Genomic DNA, 17981 nt, shown 5'->3' on the forward strand with positions numbered 1-17981 from the left:
TGACTTGATCTTATAATCTGTGTGGATTCATTTACTCATACAACCTACATGCCTAAGTGAATAAATGTTTGTGGGAATTTCCCACATTATACGCGCGATAGACCTTATATAGACCTGCAGGAATGATTAAAATTATGCGCAATACCTGCAAACCCAGACCAAAATTCAAGGCCTGTATTTAATTGTGAGTTTGGCAAGTAGTTTATTGAGATTTCAAGATTCCCCCATTCAAGTAGATAGGACTTGGTCTTGGATGCCTGAAATAGCTGCCCGGAGGCATTGCAAATATGGCCGTCGAATTAACAGACTTTCCTTGAAAGGGACTTTAACCAAAGTCTTAGCAACTTCCGTTCTAAATGCACAACTCTTGTCATTGAATTATTGATTTATCTTTCTAGATCAGCTTTTGAAAAACCCATATCAGTCGAGTACAGTAAGATTCTTACAGCTTTGAAGCCTTCATACCTGTTGCTCTAGAACTCATCTGTGTCTTTATTGCATTGGGAAAAGCGTGTGAAAGCCTCCATCAAAGCCTGTTCAGTCCACACAAACAACATCCCCGTGCTGTAGTGGGTCTTCTCTCTACTCGAGGGCTTGAAACACATCTGTCTTTTTCTGATCTCTCACTCCCTCTCCTCTCTTGTTAAAGAGGATATTTAAATGTGGCTGTGGGTTCAATCAGTTTTCCACCTTACATAGGATTTTAATTTGGTGTGGCTGGCATTCATCGCAACCCTCTGTAATGACCATACAAACTTAATTACGCTAATAATGATGAGGCCCACTCAGACCTCTATCCCCATATGAGTTGCAGCGGTCTGCTCCGGGCTGCATCTCCTCATCTCCTGATGAAGGCAGTGAGGCCAATTGACCTCTGCAAACATTCAGATTAATTGCCTCTCTCTTTTTTTCATTTCACTCTCCTCCTCTTCTTGCACTTTCAGCCATTTTAGATATTTGGAGAAAGAAGCCTTTCTGTAGCAGTGCACTCACAGGAGTGTGTTGTTTATGTTGTACTTTCTGCTCTGGTTTAGATTCTATCGCTGAGATTTTGAAGAATGAGAGAAGTTGTTCAGGGTGTGTGTTTTGGTCCGATATAGGGGTTTGCCGAGTAAACAACACGGGGCACAGAGTTTAGAACAAAAGCTTGACATCTCAGTGTTATGTGAATTTTAAACCCAGGTCTCACTATAACACCCTCATAAGCGCTGAGCAAAGCTTTCATGCTTATAAAGAAAACATACTAAAACACTTACACAGTCACACATTTACCCTGCAGCATAGAAACACCAGCATTGTGAATCACATAACTGTTCAACTCAAGTGTTTTTTTCAGTCGTTTAGATGCCATGGGCTCTCTATTCTAAAATGTTAAAGGCAGCGATATATTTTCACGTGTAAGGGTACATTTGCTTACTTGCTAACGTCGTCTTTTGTTCGTGCAAGTCTTTCAGAATGTGTTTATGTGCTGGTAATTGCAGGTAGGGTACTGCATGGGGCTGTGAAACGCGCTGTGATGCTGTGAGGCACCAAAACACTGTTGCTCTACAGCAAAGTGTGTACAAAGTGATCTTTAGACATATGTGAATCAACACGCTTCTATTTTACACCAGTAGCTGTGGTTATGTGTATCAACCTACCTACCATTTTCCTTCTCTCAAAGGCCAGTTTTAACCTTCCTTTGGAAATGGATTATGGTACTTTCAAAATCCTGTAGACGTATCCCCATAGACATGCATGCACACACACTCTCACGCTGAGAGCTTTTGTCTTCTTAGCCCTGATCATTAGATCTGCTCTCTGTTAAGTCAATAGTCCTTCAGGGCCACCAGGCGAGTCTCCAAGTGACTGTACCTGAACACACCCAATATACACTGATGCAATTCAATTACTCCTGTTTCCCTGTTCTATGAGGTCAAGGGAAATGTTCACTCTCTCAATTGATTCACATCAATAATTTCAATCTAATCTGCAGCCTGTCCTTGCCACCCCATGCCACTGTACTATGTCTTTATGGATTATTGGTTCGTCAGATACAAGCATCACTGTGTGTCCCGTACATCATTAGCCTCCAGAGGACTTCTGAATATTTCTGTTGTATGTTCAGGTGGGGTTTTAGAGAGCTGTGGGAACAAAGATGTCTTTGGTGCTTGTTGTTGTTCGACCTGTTTTGATCAGGCTTTGTTTCATTGATGAAAAGCTAGTCAGAGGTCAACCTTTTTAGTCTAAGGTCACTGATTTGTGTTCATGCATCTCTCTCTATTGATGCTTTATCCATTAGAAGAGAGAGGGACATTTGTTCTTGTTCTCATTTAGATATGTCAGAAAATCTTTTCCTCTGTTACAGCTCTCATGTTTGATTTGCATGCATTTAAATATTCCTCTTAAAGATGTGTCACACTAGGTTTCTCGCTATATAGCAAATCTCAACTGCTTGATTGTTATATCGTCCAAGAATGTGATCTATATTATCGCCCAGCGATATATCAAAAGTTTACACTTTTTTCGATTGTCCGCTTTAGACATTCTCTCATTAGTGTTAGTAGACTGTTAGGTCCAGGTAAAAGCTGGACACGTTCACGACAGTCCATGTGATGTAAAAGAAAATGTGACTCATCAGACCCAGCGTCCTTCTTTCACCTTTTTTTTTTTTTTTTTTTTTTGTGAACTATCCCCTTAAATGTGCTGTTTATGACCTCTCCTCAGATCTGATATAGGAATATACTCCATCTCTCTCTGTCTTCGTCTAGGTTTCCGTGACGTTCAACAGAAGAACACAGGAGGGGCTTATTGGTGCATGTCTTTTTAATTGCTGCGTCTTTGGCCAGGGGGGAAGTGTAAAAATACACACATTCTCTCACACCCACTCATTGCACGTGTACAAAAAAAACATGCATATCTCACCGGACAGTCATGCTTCTGTTAATTTGCATTGTTTTTCGTTTTTCTCATAACGGATCATCTGTGACCTTCAGCAAGGTCTTGCATTAAGTCTAATTGTGATGAGATGCCAGCCACAGTGGTCCAGGAGCTAAATTAACCATTAGTATTGCACAGAAGACTCCCACCGCTGAACTGTTGTCTAGTATAATGATGTGTTGCTTACTATACCACTGCAACGCATGCAAATGTGTGGTGCGCAACTTTACCGCTCACTTATTTACCCTCCCTTGATACAAGTTCTGTAAGTGTTGGCAAATGCAGTAAAGGGTTTTTATTTGTGTGTGTGTGTGTGTGTGTGTGTGTGTGTGTGTGTGTGTGTGTGTGTGCGTGCGTGTGTGTGCGTCTGTGTGTGTTCAGTGAAAATATGACTCAAACTGCTATAAATCGGTGCCTTTGTTTCAAATGTCAGGCTGTTTCATTATTAATCTCAGCATGAGGCGGACAGAAACGCAGCAGTAGGTAGTTTTTTGTTTGTTTATAAAGAATGTGTGAATAATGCTTTTACATATTTTATTAAAGTCTGTTTTTACAGGCGGTCCACTTCAGAATTCACCAAACGTAACATCTTACAAATTGTTTTTCATCAGAAGCATCGTTGCGATCTAATTAAATAAGAAGGAATGTTTTCTGTGTGCTGTTTACGTCTTCACGCATGGGCAGAACCGCTTGCTGATTTTTTTCCTCCTGTTTGAGAGAGAAACGGGCGTGTGCTGGGCGAGAGAGGCTATGTCAGAATGGCAATGAGAGTTGACCTTTCACGAATGCACGAGGCATCTGCTCTTATCGCCTACGCCAAAAGTCTCATTAGAGATTATGAGCTGAAACAATTTGCCTTCTTTTGCCTCCGTAGCCATTTGTTTAAGTTTAATTAAAAACATGTGACCTTCAACCTGCTTTTATGCTGTCTGAATCGAGCTTCATTTGTTTCTACTTGGGTTCTATTGACCGGAGCAGGATTAGACAGGCTGATTTGATTAAATGTACCACAGCTGTTGACATTAGTGGCGTTATTATTGTTGTATTAGAGATACAAAAGGCAGCACCGCAGTCGACCCAATTCATAGAAGAACATTTAGTGCCCATGGGTTAACACACCGGTCAGAAAAGAGAAAAATGAATCTTTGTGTTGTGTGAATGTCAATCTCATAAAGAAAACAAAGCTTGTATCCTGTTAAACAGACAGCAGAAGTGTTCCTTGTCTTACCTTGTGTGATTGGCAAATGTATTTTTATGACCATTAACTGGAGAGCTTCATAATTACTACATGGACAGTTGCTGTTTTAGACTCGGTGAGGTAAGGGGCTGAGGTTAGCCACCATTGATTCAATCAGAAAAGGTGCCAGTTAGTTGGAAATTATACAAATTTGAAATATAATAATAATAATAATAATAATAAATCACTTAATCACTTAAATCACTTAAAATCACTTACTGGAGTAGGACTGTGGTGTCAGTTAAGTAGATAAACAGCAAAATCATGTGGGGGGAAACAGGATCTAATTTGCTAAAAGTTTACTTTTTAACAAGTTGTATTTAACAAATCACCACAAAATAGTGTTTGTGGAGCTAAATAGCTTCTTAAATAGTAGAGTGTGATGTTAGTAATGTTAGATAATTGGACATGCATAAACTGATAAAAAGTACCTTGAATTTAATGCAAGTCCCTTTGGATAAAAGAGTATTTATTCATTGTATATATTTTGCAGGTATTAGTCAGCATCTATTGGAGGTGCTCGGATCGGGCCTGATCTGTTTGGAGAGCAGGCTAAGGAAGAGGAAGTGTGTTTGGGTAGGGAGGAGACCGGGTAGAGGAACATACGTTTTGTAGATGCGGACAGCCTGTTTACTAGAACGGCCCTGTCTGTTTGTTAAAGGAAGCTTGAGAGCCTGATGGACCCGCCTGTAATATGATATGGCATATGAGATTTTATTTTTAGGACAGAGAAGCCTCCGTAAGAAAGGTTTATGGGGTTTTGAGTGGGTTGATCTTTTTAAATATTCAACTTCAATGAAATATGGAGCATGACTTGAGGCTGTTTTGAATTCATAAGTATGTTTCACGAGGCTGGGTGTGCATATTGAAAGCTGTCGAAGGCAGTCGAGAGAGAAGCCCGGCAACTTGAGGAGAAGCACCCAGCCCGACTCTAAGTTCGGGGTGGACCAGATTGAGCTTAAAAGTGTGATTCTGGAGTGATTCTGTTTGATCTGATGATGTAACATCACACCTGTTCAGAATCTGTAATTTTGCTGCAATGGGTCTGATTATTGACTTCTAAAACACAATTAAGACATGAATGACCCTCGACAGAAATATATTTGTGACGGTAATATGCTGAGACTTATGGAAAACGAGTCTATAGTCTGTAATGAGAAGGGAAGTTAATAGCAAACATCAGCTATCAATGAAGTGTTGGCTGTTGCCAGCAGTCATTAGACAGCGTTAGCCATTATCCGCATGCGGAGGTGGTAATACATTACTACAGAATCCGATCAATTACGGCCACCTCTCCCATAAGTCCCATCTCGTGTAACTGACAGTTCACTGTCTGCACCCCTCTTCTCCATCCCCCTCTCACTCCTTCCTCACTCCATCTGCAGCTCATCAGTCAGTCTACTCATTAACCTAAAGGACTTTGATGGGAGAAAAAGGGAGATATAGAGAGAATGATGGAGAGAGGGAGCGTCTAGGGAGAGAGAGCACACAGACTGGACTAGGCCTGAAATCAATAGCACTTCATGACGACGGACAGGAAAAAGAGGAAGCCAGCGAGAAAGTGATAGAGGAAGAAAAAATGGGAATTTTTTTTTTTTAATAAAAACAGTATTTAACAATATTACATTTTGTTGTGGATACAGCTTTCTTATATTTATATTAGATTATTTTAAATGTAATTTGACTATTTTAATTGATTCTCTCTTCTAAAAACAGCATAGACAATTTGTATTGCATACGTACATTCAATTTAGTGATACTTACAAGAGTTCAAATGTTGTTGCTCATGCTCACCAAGGCTGCATTTATTTGTTAAAAAAAATACAGTAAAAACAGTTATAGTGTTAAATATTTCAATTTAAAATAACTATAATGTTGTATAATGCAGCCATTACTCTAGTCTTCATGGTCCTTCTGAAATCATTCTAATGTCCTGATTTGGTGCTCAAGAAACTTTGTTTCTTATTATCAATGTTGAAAACGGTTGTGCTGCATAATGTTTTATGAAGGTGTGATGCATCTTTTTCTTTTTCAGGATTATATGAATAGAAATTTCTAAATAACAGCATTTAAATGAAATAGGAAGTTTTGTAACAAGTGTCTACTCACTTTTGATAAATTGAATGAGTCTATGCTGATGAATAAAAGTATTAATTTGTTTCACAAAAAAGTTTACTGATGAAAAACGTTTAACCAGTAGTGCATATACTGTATGTAATTTATTTAGACTCCAAAGTACTACTCCTTATATATATATATATATAATAGGCAAACTTAATCAGCTGTGTATTTCATTTATACATTTTTTCAAAATATTTTAAATTTTGTCTAGTTAACTAAAATGATATGCCTTTTCACAGAGAGTAAAATACAGTACAATGAAAATTGCTTAACAAAATATTCACTCAATTTAAAGCATATTTTCTTTTGAAGACAAAAAACAACGACTAAAACAAACCAAGAAATAAAAACTGTAGGAATCACTGAAAGGGAGTTTGGGAATTGAAAGAAAGATGGAGTGAGACAGCCGCAGACAGCGATATAAATGAGAGTGGGCTGGATTGAATAATTACCCATCCCTGCAGCACCGCACAGACAGATGTCCTGTAGCAGAAAATATTCAGGAAACTCATCAGGTTTGGCATTCAAATGAAGATTCCTTCTCTCTAATTACTTTAAACCCCAGCCCAACTTCCTGTTCTGAGGAGCTTCACGGAGACTGTGACGACTGATTTCATTTGAATCTTTTGCTAATTGTGCAGCTCTATAACAGTTCACCCTAGTTGCAGCGAGCAGATTCACAATGACAGATATACGTTACTTCCAATTAGAGGTATGGTTTCGCCTACATGCATGTATCCGCTCAAAAATGTTCAAGAACTTTCCTTTGCAGTAGAGCAGCTCGTGAAGAGGGCCCAGCCGAACTGATCTCAGCAACTGTCAGGATACACTCTGCTGTGTCTCATCTGTCACAAAATCTGTTTCAAACTTTGTCCCAAAGCTTATGGTCTGATAGTTTGCATCTGTGATGCCAACAGAACATTTGAGCAGGTTGACTAGACAATACTGGGTCTTCCTTTTGAGCTTTTGTTTCTGAAGATGCATTTCCATTAACATGTAAGACAGACAGACAGGAAACTTTAGTAGTAAACCAAAATCATTTAGCAGGCTCCTTTATCCTAAAATGATTCCCAGCACACTTATTACTGAGACAATAGCCCTGGAGTTTATTTCCTAAAGAAAGAATGGCGATCGCTAATGAATTTCTCTTTTTTTTATGTCTGAACCTTTGTTACCAGCCCAGATCTTTAATCGCTATTCAACACCCCATGTTGGTGGACTTGTCCAGGACCTTTTAAGAAAGCATTTACCCAATCATCATTTATGTTGTTTCTTCAGAAAACAAAAGATATTTTGAAGAAGTCAATCAATTACCATTGACTTATATTGTATAGTGAGAGGGAAAAAAACACACATTTCAAGAAGGTTTTACAGGTTTGGAACAACATGATGTTGGGTAAATAATGACGACATTTGCAATTTGGGGTGAACTATCCCTTTAAGGCAGTTAATCATAATCAAATCAAATTACTGTATGAAAGTTCAACCAAAGCAGAGGTGACAAGAGGGATGTTGTAGCCATATTAGCTAGCATGTAGGTGTAGCAGTGATTACACACCACTCGATTGATCAACACTTCTCTGGGCTCTGATCCTTCTGATTACCCCCAAACCTTGTATTTGTTGTCTTTGTCATGGAGGATCTACAGTATGCATCAGGCCATGTGCTGTCCAACCCGTTTCTGTTTTCTTGAGAATGTTTTGTTTCAGTAGCATTCTACTGGTCACATGACTAGGACAGACTCAGACTACAATGCAGAAGTTGTTTCTTGTTAATTTGTTCTCCATCTTTGAGGCTGCGTTTGTCTGTGTATTATTGGTCTTGTTCTGGTTTGTTTGGGCGGATGACTGCTAGTTAGAACATGTATGTTAAATTAAAATACTTAAGAGCATATGTGTGAACTTAGTCAATGTGTGACCTTCATTTAACCTGAAATAGTTGTATCACTCCCTCATGAATGCACATACTGTATGCATGTGCAGTCTTTACCTCTTTTAACCGCTAATGTTGTTCAAAATGGCATACTGATTATTTTGTCAACATCAAAGATCTCTCTAGAGTCTCTCTGATGCTGAGATACAGATGTTTCATCTCAAAATCATGAATCTCTCTCTCTCTCTCTCTCTCTCTCTCTCTCTCTCTCTCTCTCTCTCTCTCTCTCTCTCTCTCTCTCTCTCTCTCTCCCCCCCTTATCCCTCTCTCTCTCTCTCTCCCCCCCCCTTATCCCCTAAACAAATATAATTTGGTGACATTCTCTTCTCTCCCCGGGTTCAAGTAAGCATTAAGCCGTTTTCATTTGTAATTAATTTTTGTGAGGCGCTGAATGCTGTGGGATTACAACTCCCCACTGCTGCTCTTTGTTAAAGACTCTGATTGTTCAATACAACTGCCGCACTGAGAGAAAGAGAGTTTATACAGGTGGACATTGTGACGGTGGTAATCATTAAATTAAATCACCCGTTACAGAACTGCACTAAGTTACCCCACCATTTTAACATCAAAATATTTTTTTAAGTCTTATTGTATAACTCTTTTAGGTTTTTGTTTCCCTCAAGTGCTTGGTGTACTTCAGTCAAAACAGAAATTATTCTCATACAACAATTTCAAAACATTAGAGCATGGTATTCACAAAATCATATATATACATAACCATCTTGACCAACCAATAAAGAAACAGTTAAATGAAGCATATCATCAAACACTGTGATAAATGTATTTAACAAAATATTCATCAGTTTTCAAACACTTCATGTGGTAAAGTCCACAAATAAAAAGAATGAAGTGATTGGTTCAACTCATATAACATAAAAGCAATAACTAGTAGAATGCGTTAACCTCTTCTACTAGTTCATGAATAACTTTCACCTCGGAAATTTTAGCATTCGTTAGTTGAGGGGTAAGTGTGTGTGTAGGTGATCTCAGTTTGTAGCGTCTTTTTTGTAGGTTGAGGGCGAGTGAATAGTTTAAGAGGAAGAGTGTACTGTTCCAGTTCTACCTGGAGTCAGACTCACAGTATCTCACAGTGTCTCACAGTCCACAATGAAAACAGGTAAATCACTCACAGTGCTGCAACGTTCAGCTCCTGCTCAGCCCAGGCAACTCTGATAAGTAACTCTGAGTGTCTTTCAGGAATAGGAACAACGATAATCCAGACACTCTTTCACAGTGCAGCCAGCGAAATACTTAGAAACGCAGCAATCTTCAATCGAGTTTGTCCTTTTCGGCGGCGTTGTAATGGAAACTCATAAAAATGTCTACTATTCAGCTCACGCACAGCCCAAACACAGTGTCCGATGAACAAGTGTCCTTCAGGAATCGAGACAGTGCAGCCAGCGAAATGCTTAGAAACCCCAGATAACTCAAGCATCTTGTTTAAAACTCCAGCAGCTCAAACTCATCCAGTTCACGTTCACTCTGTGTGTTTCACAACTTCCCCACCTTAACCCTGCACACCTGTTGCTTAAAATATCCCACTATGTCCTTCCTTCTCACCGAACCTCTCCTAATAACCACATTGCATTTTGGTCAATGTAGTTCCTTATTTCTGCCACAACATACCAGAGTTAGAGTACAGATTGGACCAGGACCAAGACTAAGATATCAGACAGATTCATCAGACAGATTGTGGAGACTGAAGATACTACACTATCTTAAAGGGATAGTTTACCCAAAAAAAGAAAATTCTGTTATCATTTACTCACCCTCATGTCATTTCAAATCTGTAATTCAAAAAATACTTTTTTTTTCTTCTGTGGAACATAAAAGATGTTCTTTTGTTTGTACAATGGAAGTTAATAGTCGCCAAAACTGTTTAGTTACCAACATTCTTCAAAATACCTTCTTTTCTGTTTCACAGAAGAAAGTCATACAGGTTTGGAATGTCATGAGGGTGAGTAAATAATGGCTGAATTTCCATTTTCCTTCCAAAAATGTACTTTACTATATTTACTAAGATATTGTAAAGACTGTCAACTGTTATTGGCCATAAATTGAAAGTCATTGGGGTACAGAACCTTCAAATACATGCACGCACGCACACACACACACACACAGAGGCACATAAAACAAAGAGATGCACACGCAACATAGACAATGTCTTTGGAGAAGAAAAGGAAACCTCTGAATTATGCCGTTTAAACGTGAATCATTACTTATTCTCTTTCTGTGTTTCAGTGTTCACACTCGCTGATCCCAGAACAACACATAGACTAGCTTTGATATGTTTGACTCTTGCTTGGGTTCAGAGGTTATGCTACTTCTTCAGCTTGTTAATTAGAGAGTTACAGCCTCTCTGGAACCTCCTCTCCTCCTCCTTTTTATCTTTTTAATATTAATTGCCTTCCCTCTGTCATAAATGTCAGTCGAAGAGCATAGAAACCCATAAAAACATGCTTTACCTGTGGCACCAGTGGGCGGCTTTTGGGTGCCCGGTGTATGAGGCATGTCTCCACTGATATGCTTAATTACTGCTTAACTCATGTAGGCATAGGGGCTAATGTGCAGGTCATCGCTCTCCGAGTCCTTCAGTCAGACAAAGAGGGACATTAGAGCATTATGGGCTCTGAATTACAGCCCTCTTTATCAGTCAGGGCTTGCCTCTCGCACTGGTCTCATCATTTGAGAGCCACCACATCAAATACACACACACACAGTCTCTCACAGTCTGACATTGTTTGCCATTTGTGCAGAACCAAACCCATATTCTGTCGCCCAGGGTTCTGTGTTATTCATGTGGCAACCCATAATCACGTCTCTTTGCACCGTAAGGCATCAATTAAGGCATAATTTATTACCAGTATTTCTGGTCTAATTCACCCGCTCAGAATTAGCTCTGATTTCCCTTGACCTTGTCCGCATGTGCCATCTCCCCTTTTTCCGCCTAAATGTAGATAAACGAGCGCACAGAGTCCAAACGAAAGAGGGCCAGTAGGACAGCCTGATCATTAAGCTAAATTTAGTCATCAAACCGTAGTGTTACATCAGCTCACTTTGGCTTACATAGATGCTATAATTCACAGCAGGCGAACTTTAATTCCCCATTCATTGTCCCTAGAAAAACCTCAGTGGACTCAGACTTTGCTTTGGCTGATAAGTGGCAGCCCAACATAGTACCAGTATTATTATTTTTATGCATGCACCAATATTTGGCCAATTAGATACTATTACATTATAGGGGATAATCATTTCAGTTGTTAAAATTCTGATGATAAAAGGGAAAAAATAAACACCAAAAAGGATTCTACAGTTTAATATAGTGTATATTGTGCACCCTTATTGTTTATCACATAAATGCATTTGGGACGCGTGTAAAGTCCCGTCAAAGGAGTAACAGTAGCATGAACGTCTACCCTGTTCCTCCCACTGAGCAAAGTCATGTTAATTTCCATGCAAATGTGACCTCAGCCATTCACCAGGTGCCATTTCCAGGTTTAGAACGCTAGATTGCAGTCAGACGGATGGTATAATCATTCCTAATACTTCTATAGATTATATGGCGAGCCGTACAGCGTGCAGAGTGGGAAATTATGTGTCACCGATTGCATTGTGCGGAGCTCCTAAAGTCCCGAATGGCGTGAGACAGGCTCCATTGCAACTAATCGGACGCCTGTCTGCGTGCGAGCTCGTTAGGTTGATCAAGTGCCCTCATCTGCTGTCACGTTCCGTCGAGTCTCCTGCCAAAACTTCTGCTGAAGAGTAGGGGAAAGAAAGGAGGAGAGCAAAGAGATGAAAAGAAAGTGAGTTTCTCAGCGGCCCCCAGTGCAAATGCAAATTGATCAAATGATCTCTAAAGTCAGAAACCGGTATTTCAGCCCTGTTCTATTTGAAGAGAGGAATGAGACTGTCTCTTTCAGATGGCACAGTCTTGGACGTGAGTGAGTTTTTATGAGCCTAACTGAGGAGATACGTACTGATGAAAGATTTCTACCGCAGTGTGTGTTTGCTTCATAGACGCTTGAGGGGAATCTGAAAGGATGGACGGATTTGAATGTTTTTAGAATATTAATTGAACGTTATTGGCCAGAGAGATAAAACATTACATTGGAGGTTTTTAAGATTTTTATTTAATTGACTTAGAGTACATGTTCTACCATATTAAAGGAATAGTTCAGTCCAGAAATGTCAGCATTTACTCACCCTCGTGACGTTCTTCAATGAAACGCAAAAGGACAGTATGTCCAAGCTGCTTTTTCCTTGCAATGAAAGCGAATAGTGGCCAAAACTGTCAAGCAAGATTTTCTCCTTATAACTAATTTCAGTCTGTTGTGTATATCGAGCTATTGAATGATTTTACAAGAGTTTGAAGATCCATATAGACTATTATTTATATGATGTTTTTATGAGGCTTTTTTGGGCGAGTAAATGAATTTTCATTTTTGGGTGAACTATCCCTTTCATTTATTTATTTAATGATGCTTGAAGAATCATAAACTCATTTCATTATGGAAGGCACAATGAAACATTTAATTGAACTCTAGCTGCTGAACTTTAGCTTTTACATTCTTAAGTTGTATTATTATGATGATTCCAGAACCATAAAAATAACTGGAAATAACTGTATTAGATAGAGCTTGACTGTCACAGCTGCTCACTGCTTTGTGTCTCTAGTACAACATCTAGCTCCTGTTTTTTTTTTTTTCTCTCTCTCCTTCTTTCTCTCACTTCCTATAAAAAGTTTAGAAAAAACTTGGCATGTGCTGCTTCCTGGTGAATGTGAAAGAACAAATCAGAAGTCATGTAGTGGTGCAGTGTCTCCATCGTACTGTAGCTTGGGTTTTAGCACTCATTAAGAAACACAGACCTCATCCTCACGCTAATGAGAGACACGCAGCCTCTCCATATCAACAGGGTCAGTTTGCAGCACCCGAGCCAGCCAAAAAGTAGGAGAGGATAAAGAAACTAAGCAGTATGGTGCCAAACAAAGTCATGTGGAGAAAAAGAAAGATTCTTTTAAGAAAGGGAAACGGCAAATGGGACGAGCAGGAAATGAAGGCGAAAGTGGAAGAGCCGAAGAGAATAATGAAAGTGGCCTGAAGCATAGGGCAGAGAGCGGCACACAGAGACAAACGAGTGCACATTCTCACAAAGCAGTAATGAGAGCGCAGAGAACCCACTACCACACACCCCCGACCGTGGCTCGCCACACACTCCTATTCTGTACTTTACAGCTATCATTCATCTTAAACCACTCATTTACTCTGCATGACACAGTGGACTGCATTCTGTCCCATTTACTGTATGTTTCATCATTGAGCATGCACAAGATTATAGACATTCACTAACATTCGAGAAGCACATTGCTTAGATAAGCCATGAGATTGTTTATTATATGCTGCCTTTAAAAAGGTCAACACTCATGATAGCATTCACACATTATTTATTCTGACAGTTCTTGACTTATACATACTGTAATCATGCATAACCTATAGGGTCTAAATATAAGATATATTAGTGGTGCTTGTTAAGGCTAATGACACTATTATTATTGTACATAGACTACTGTTAAATTGGCAGCAATGACATTTACAAAAGTTTACTATTTCAAATAAATGCTGTTCTTTTGTATTTTCTTTTCATCAAAGAATCTTAAAAAAAAAAGTTTTTTCTCAAAATATTAAACTACATCATGATCATGGACAAGCAGCCATATTATTCCCTTGAGATAATGTAAATGTAGTTTATTTTGCTATCATGGTCTTACAGCTTGATGAATGTGGTTTATTGTGTTGGAGGTCTGCAGCAGTGCCTAAATTTGCAGCTAAGACCTTTAGAAACTGTTATGAGGAGATACCAAATCAGCTGCAGTTGAGCCTTTTCAGTGGGAAATTTGTTGGAGGATGAAGAAACCATCATGTCTGCATGCCCCTTTATTGCAGTATTTTTGCTTTGCTGTGGAAGTTTATCGCTGGCTCTTTTCTTCTCGCTCTCTCTCTCGTTCTCCATCTTTTCTTGTTTGTAGAGATTGTCCTTGTTTAAAGCACTCATACATCACTCTGTCCCTCGCTCCTGCACTGAAGTGAACGAGTGTGCTCTGCACCTCGGTGAGGCTCTGTTTGTAATGCAGGAGGTTTTTTTATTTATTTTTTGCGCGCCGTGGCTGTAATATACGCTCTCATCAGAGAGCCGAGCCTGGCGCAGGAATCGCCGCTGATGTGATGATAAAGCCGCTGAGTCTAAAACCAACCTGGAAAACTTATAGTAGTTTGTCAGGCGCACCTTTCCATAAAGCATCCATACAGGTCAATGCAAGGTCAGATGAATATGGATTTTTTTTTTCTGCTTTTTTCCTTCCTTATTTATTCATTTGCTTGGTTTTGTTTTTCCTACATAAAAATGTATACATCCAAATAATGTAAATATACAGTAGGTCTAAATCTCTCGAGACCAATGGAAGTCTATTTCCACATCAGAGAATTAAAAAGAAAAAAATGATGATATTTATATCACATAATTGTGACTTTATATCTCACATTTGCCACTTTATTGCTTGCATTTGTGACTATATTTCACAATGTGACTTCTCATAATTGCAACTTTGTTATTATTAATTGTTAATTTAATAATTCAGACTTAAAATTACGCATGCAAGATATGAAGTTGTAATAATTAAAAGAAAATAAAAACTATTATAAAAGCCACAAATGAGAGGAATAATATCTGACTTTATATCTCAGTTACTTCTGTTACCCAGAAAATAGGCTTCAGGTGAGACCACATTTGATCAAATTTGGCGTTTAAAAATGTTAAAATCCAAATTTTAAGATGTTTAGAAGTGAAATTAAGATTCTGCATTATTTCAAGGTATCTAAGCTAACGCTGCTGCTATTAGTCTCTTTTTTTTTTTCAGTTAAATTGTAATGCTGATCATATAATTTAAAACTAATGCTTTGATCAAAATCAAAGCATTTTTCGCTGGTGATCTCAGACTTGTGAACTCCTCTGACTACATCTCACAGTCTGGATGGTGGTAAGAGTGAGTGAGAGAAGATGGCTTTAAGTTGTTCAGGTAGATGTGCTGGGTGGTGAATCATTAAGTCAGTGAAACGCTTCCCACCAGCCCCTGCACCACATCACAGATCAGAGATTTAATGCCGGAAAGGCTAGAAGAGCAGCGGCGGCAATAAAAAGGGCGAGAGGTGACGGTACTGAGGTGAGCGAGCGTATGCGCCTCTTTAATTTTTATTGTGTTGTCATGCTGTCGGCTGCATCGCTCTCCGTCTTCCGCTCTCATTTCTTTGTTGACTTTAGTGTCTACACAACCCGTCCTCAAAGAGCTGCTAACTTTTATAAACGTTTTCATGAGAACCTGTTTTTCTTTCTCTCCCCCCATCTCTCTCCCATCCCTCCTGCAGAAAACATGAAGGCACCTCTGCAAAGGTCACGGTCGCGGCAGAATATCAATTTCAACTCAACACGAGCACCCACTGCCCAGGAGCCTCATTACGAGAGCGAACCCCATCCGTCTGCAGCCCACAGGCCGACCCACCGGCCTGAGAGAGAGAAAGAAAGAGCGAGAGAGCGAGAAAAGGAAAAAGAGCAAACTCCGACGCTTTGCTCATCCAATGGTGACACGGATGTGGAGGCCTTGCTCGCCCGTCTGCGTGCCCTATGATGACATCACCGCCTCCTCGGACCTCTCGGGTTTGACCTGTGTGTCGTCGCTACGGTGACACAGACACAGAAAAGAAACACAAAGCTCACAGTCACCTTTTGCTAATAAATGCCGGCGGGTCGCGCACATACGCACATAGGAAAAGTCTTAACAATTAACCTTTCCCATCCGTCTCCTCTGCCCTTTTACCTCCAACAACAGACTTCTTGTCCACAGAATGCAAGTCATTGTGCTGGTTTTGTCCAGGATGAAAACTCGCTGTTTTTTATTAAGCAGCTAATTACTGGATGATTTACACTGACCTTTGGGCCAAGCACTCGTCTCTTTTTTTAATGTCATAAACAGACCAAATATTACTCTTTAAAAGGCTTCACACTGCTCTTTAAGGCACATGTGTCTTTTCACATATGTAGACGCTTTGAGCAATAACAGTTCAAATTTGTCAAATCGAATTTACCCTTTCTAGTTTCAGACTCATTTTACCCCAGCTAGAGCTATAGCATATAATATAGCTATATCTTAAAATGCTTATTATAAATATAAATAACTTTTTTCAGTGTGATTGACCCTTGTTTGTATTCATGTTAATGCCAAATTAATCCTAAAAAAAGTTGTATGCATGGAACTCATTATACTTAACGATTACTGATGTACTCATTTTTTTTTTCTAAATAAAAAAGAATGTATATTTGGTTGGGTTTCGTCCCCCTCAAGAGAGACGGTACTATGCAAGAGCAGCGGTTCTGTATTACGAGAGCCGCTGATAGCAGATCCCTGAGTGCCAGGAGTATTTGTACTACTTAGCAATCCTCACTGATATAATGCACACTCTTTCTCTGCACATTTGTTCTTGGATCTGTTGCTTTTCCAAATAATGTTTCCTTTTTCTTTTCTTTTTTATTTGTTAGACAATCGATTTCTTTTGTTTCCTTTAGTGTGTGTCTGTCTCATTGTGTGCACGTGTTTGTCTGGTGTTTTCTCATTGTATAATTGGCACGTTTTCACATTCCTCCTCATGATGTTTTCTGTTCTGCTACTCCTGATGTGATTTTCCTCTTTACTGCTCTCAATCAGGCGTGACATCAGAATGAGATTACCTGTGAAATCACATCTCTTTCTCTCTCTCTTGTTCTCCCTGGACTTACTGCACTCGCATCACCTTTTTTGATTCTTTGAAACAACATTCTTGTTATTGGATAGACATTTTTTGCGATGACATCCTTTGGTGAAATGTTTCAAATAAAATAAGGAAAAGAAAAATGATGCAACAAACTCTTTTGTTTGGCTTTTTTTCCGTTCCACTTACACTTTCAGTTTCCCTCATTAAAAGAGTGCATATGTTTTCTCGCATCTTCTCATTCTTTCTGAAATCTCATTTTATGCACGGTTACCTGAGAGTCGGGGGGTGAGGACAAGAAGGGAGGGTAGCACCTCCTGGAGAGATGAAAGCCTCTGCTACCCACAATCACGCTGGTTATTGTATTGTAAATAATAATTAATGCTGTTTCCAAAGGTGTACGTTCCAGTTTAATTAATCCAGTGGAAATGTGGGAGGGAGTTTTGGCCGTGGACTTCATTCTTCCCTTTCACAGCAGCAGGGCACTGGTGTTATTTTGATTTTGGTAATGTCGGTAGCTTAAAATAAAGGAATGGTAACGGATAACTTGCTGTCTACCACATACTTAGCGAACATAAGTTAATGACTGACATTGGCAGCAACTGCACCTGCCTTTTAAATAGTGAATGAGACATGAGACATAGTGACATGAGACTTGACCAAATGTTGATTGTTGCTAAGACAAATGGATTTATTTAATTATTATTATTATTATTTGTTTTGTGGTGGTGGTGGTTTTCCCAGCCCGATCTCATCCCAAGGCTTTTGACATTTCATCTACATCCAACGCACATGGCACCCTTTAGCGTCAATATGAGACGCAGATAGATATGGGCCAGAAGGCGCCTCCTAGCGGTCTAACCCTAACCCTACCCCAGACCTAAACCTACCCATAACCGTACAAAGCTCTGTGCATGTCATATTGACACTAAAGGGTGCCATGTGCGTTGGATGTAGACGAAATGTCAAAAGTGTCA

General features: G+C 39.4%; 1 protein-coding gene across 6 annotated transcripts in view; it reads left to right on the forward strand.

Annotated features, from left to right (window-relative positions):
- diaph3 (diaphanous-related formin 3) overlaps nt 1–17223 on the forward strand; it is a 320772-nt gene extending 303549 nt beyond the window's left edge. For all 6 annotated transcript variants that reach the window (XM_084394616.1, XM_084394618.1, XM_084394615.1 and 3 more), the window contains one exon: nt 15628–17223. In XM_084394616.1, coding sequence (XP_084250742.1) covers nt 15628–15887 — 260 coding nt within the window. In that variant the 3' untranslated portion in view covers nt 15888–17223. The remainder of the gene's footprint in view (nt 1–15627) is intronic.
- The last annotated feature ends 758 nt before the right edge of the window (nt 17224–17981 follow it).

The sequence above is a fragment of the Rutilus rutilus genome, assembly GCF_951802725.1.
Source record: "Rutilus rutilus genome assembly, chromosome: 22".
Lineage (NCBI taxonomy): Eukaryota > Metazoa > Chordata > Actinopteri > Cypriniformes > Leuciscidae > Rutilus > Rutilus rutilus.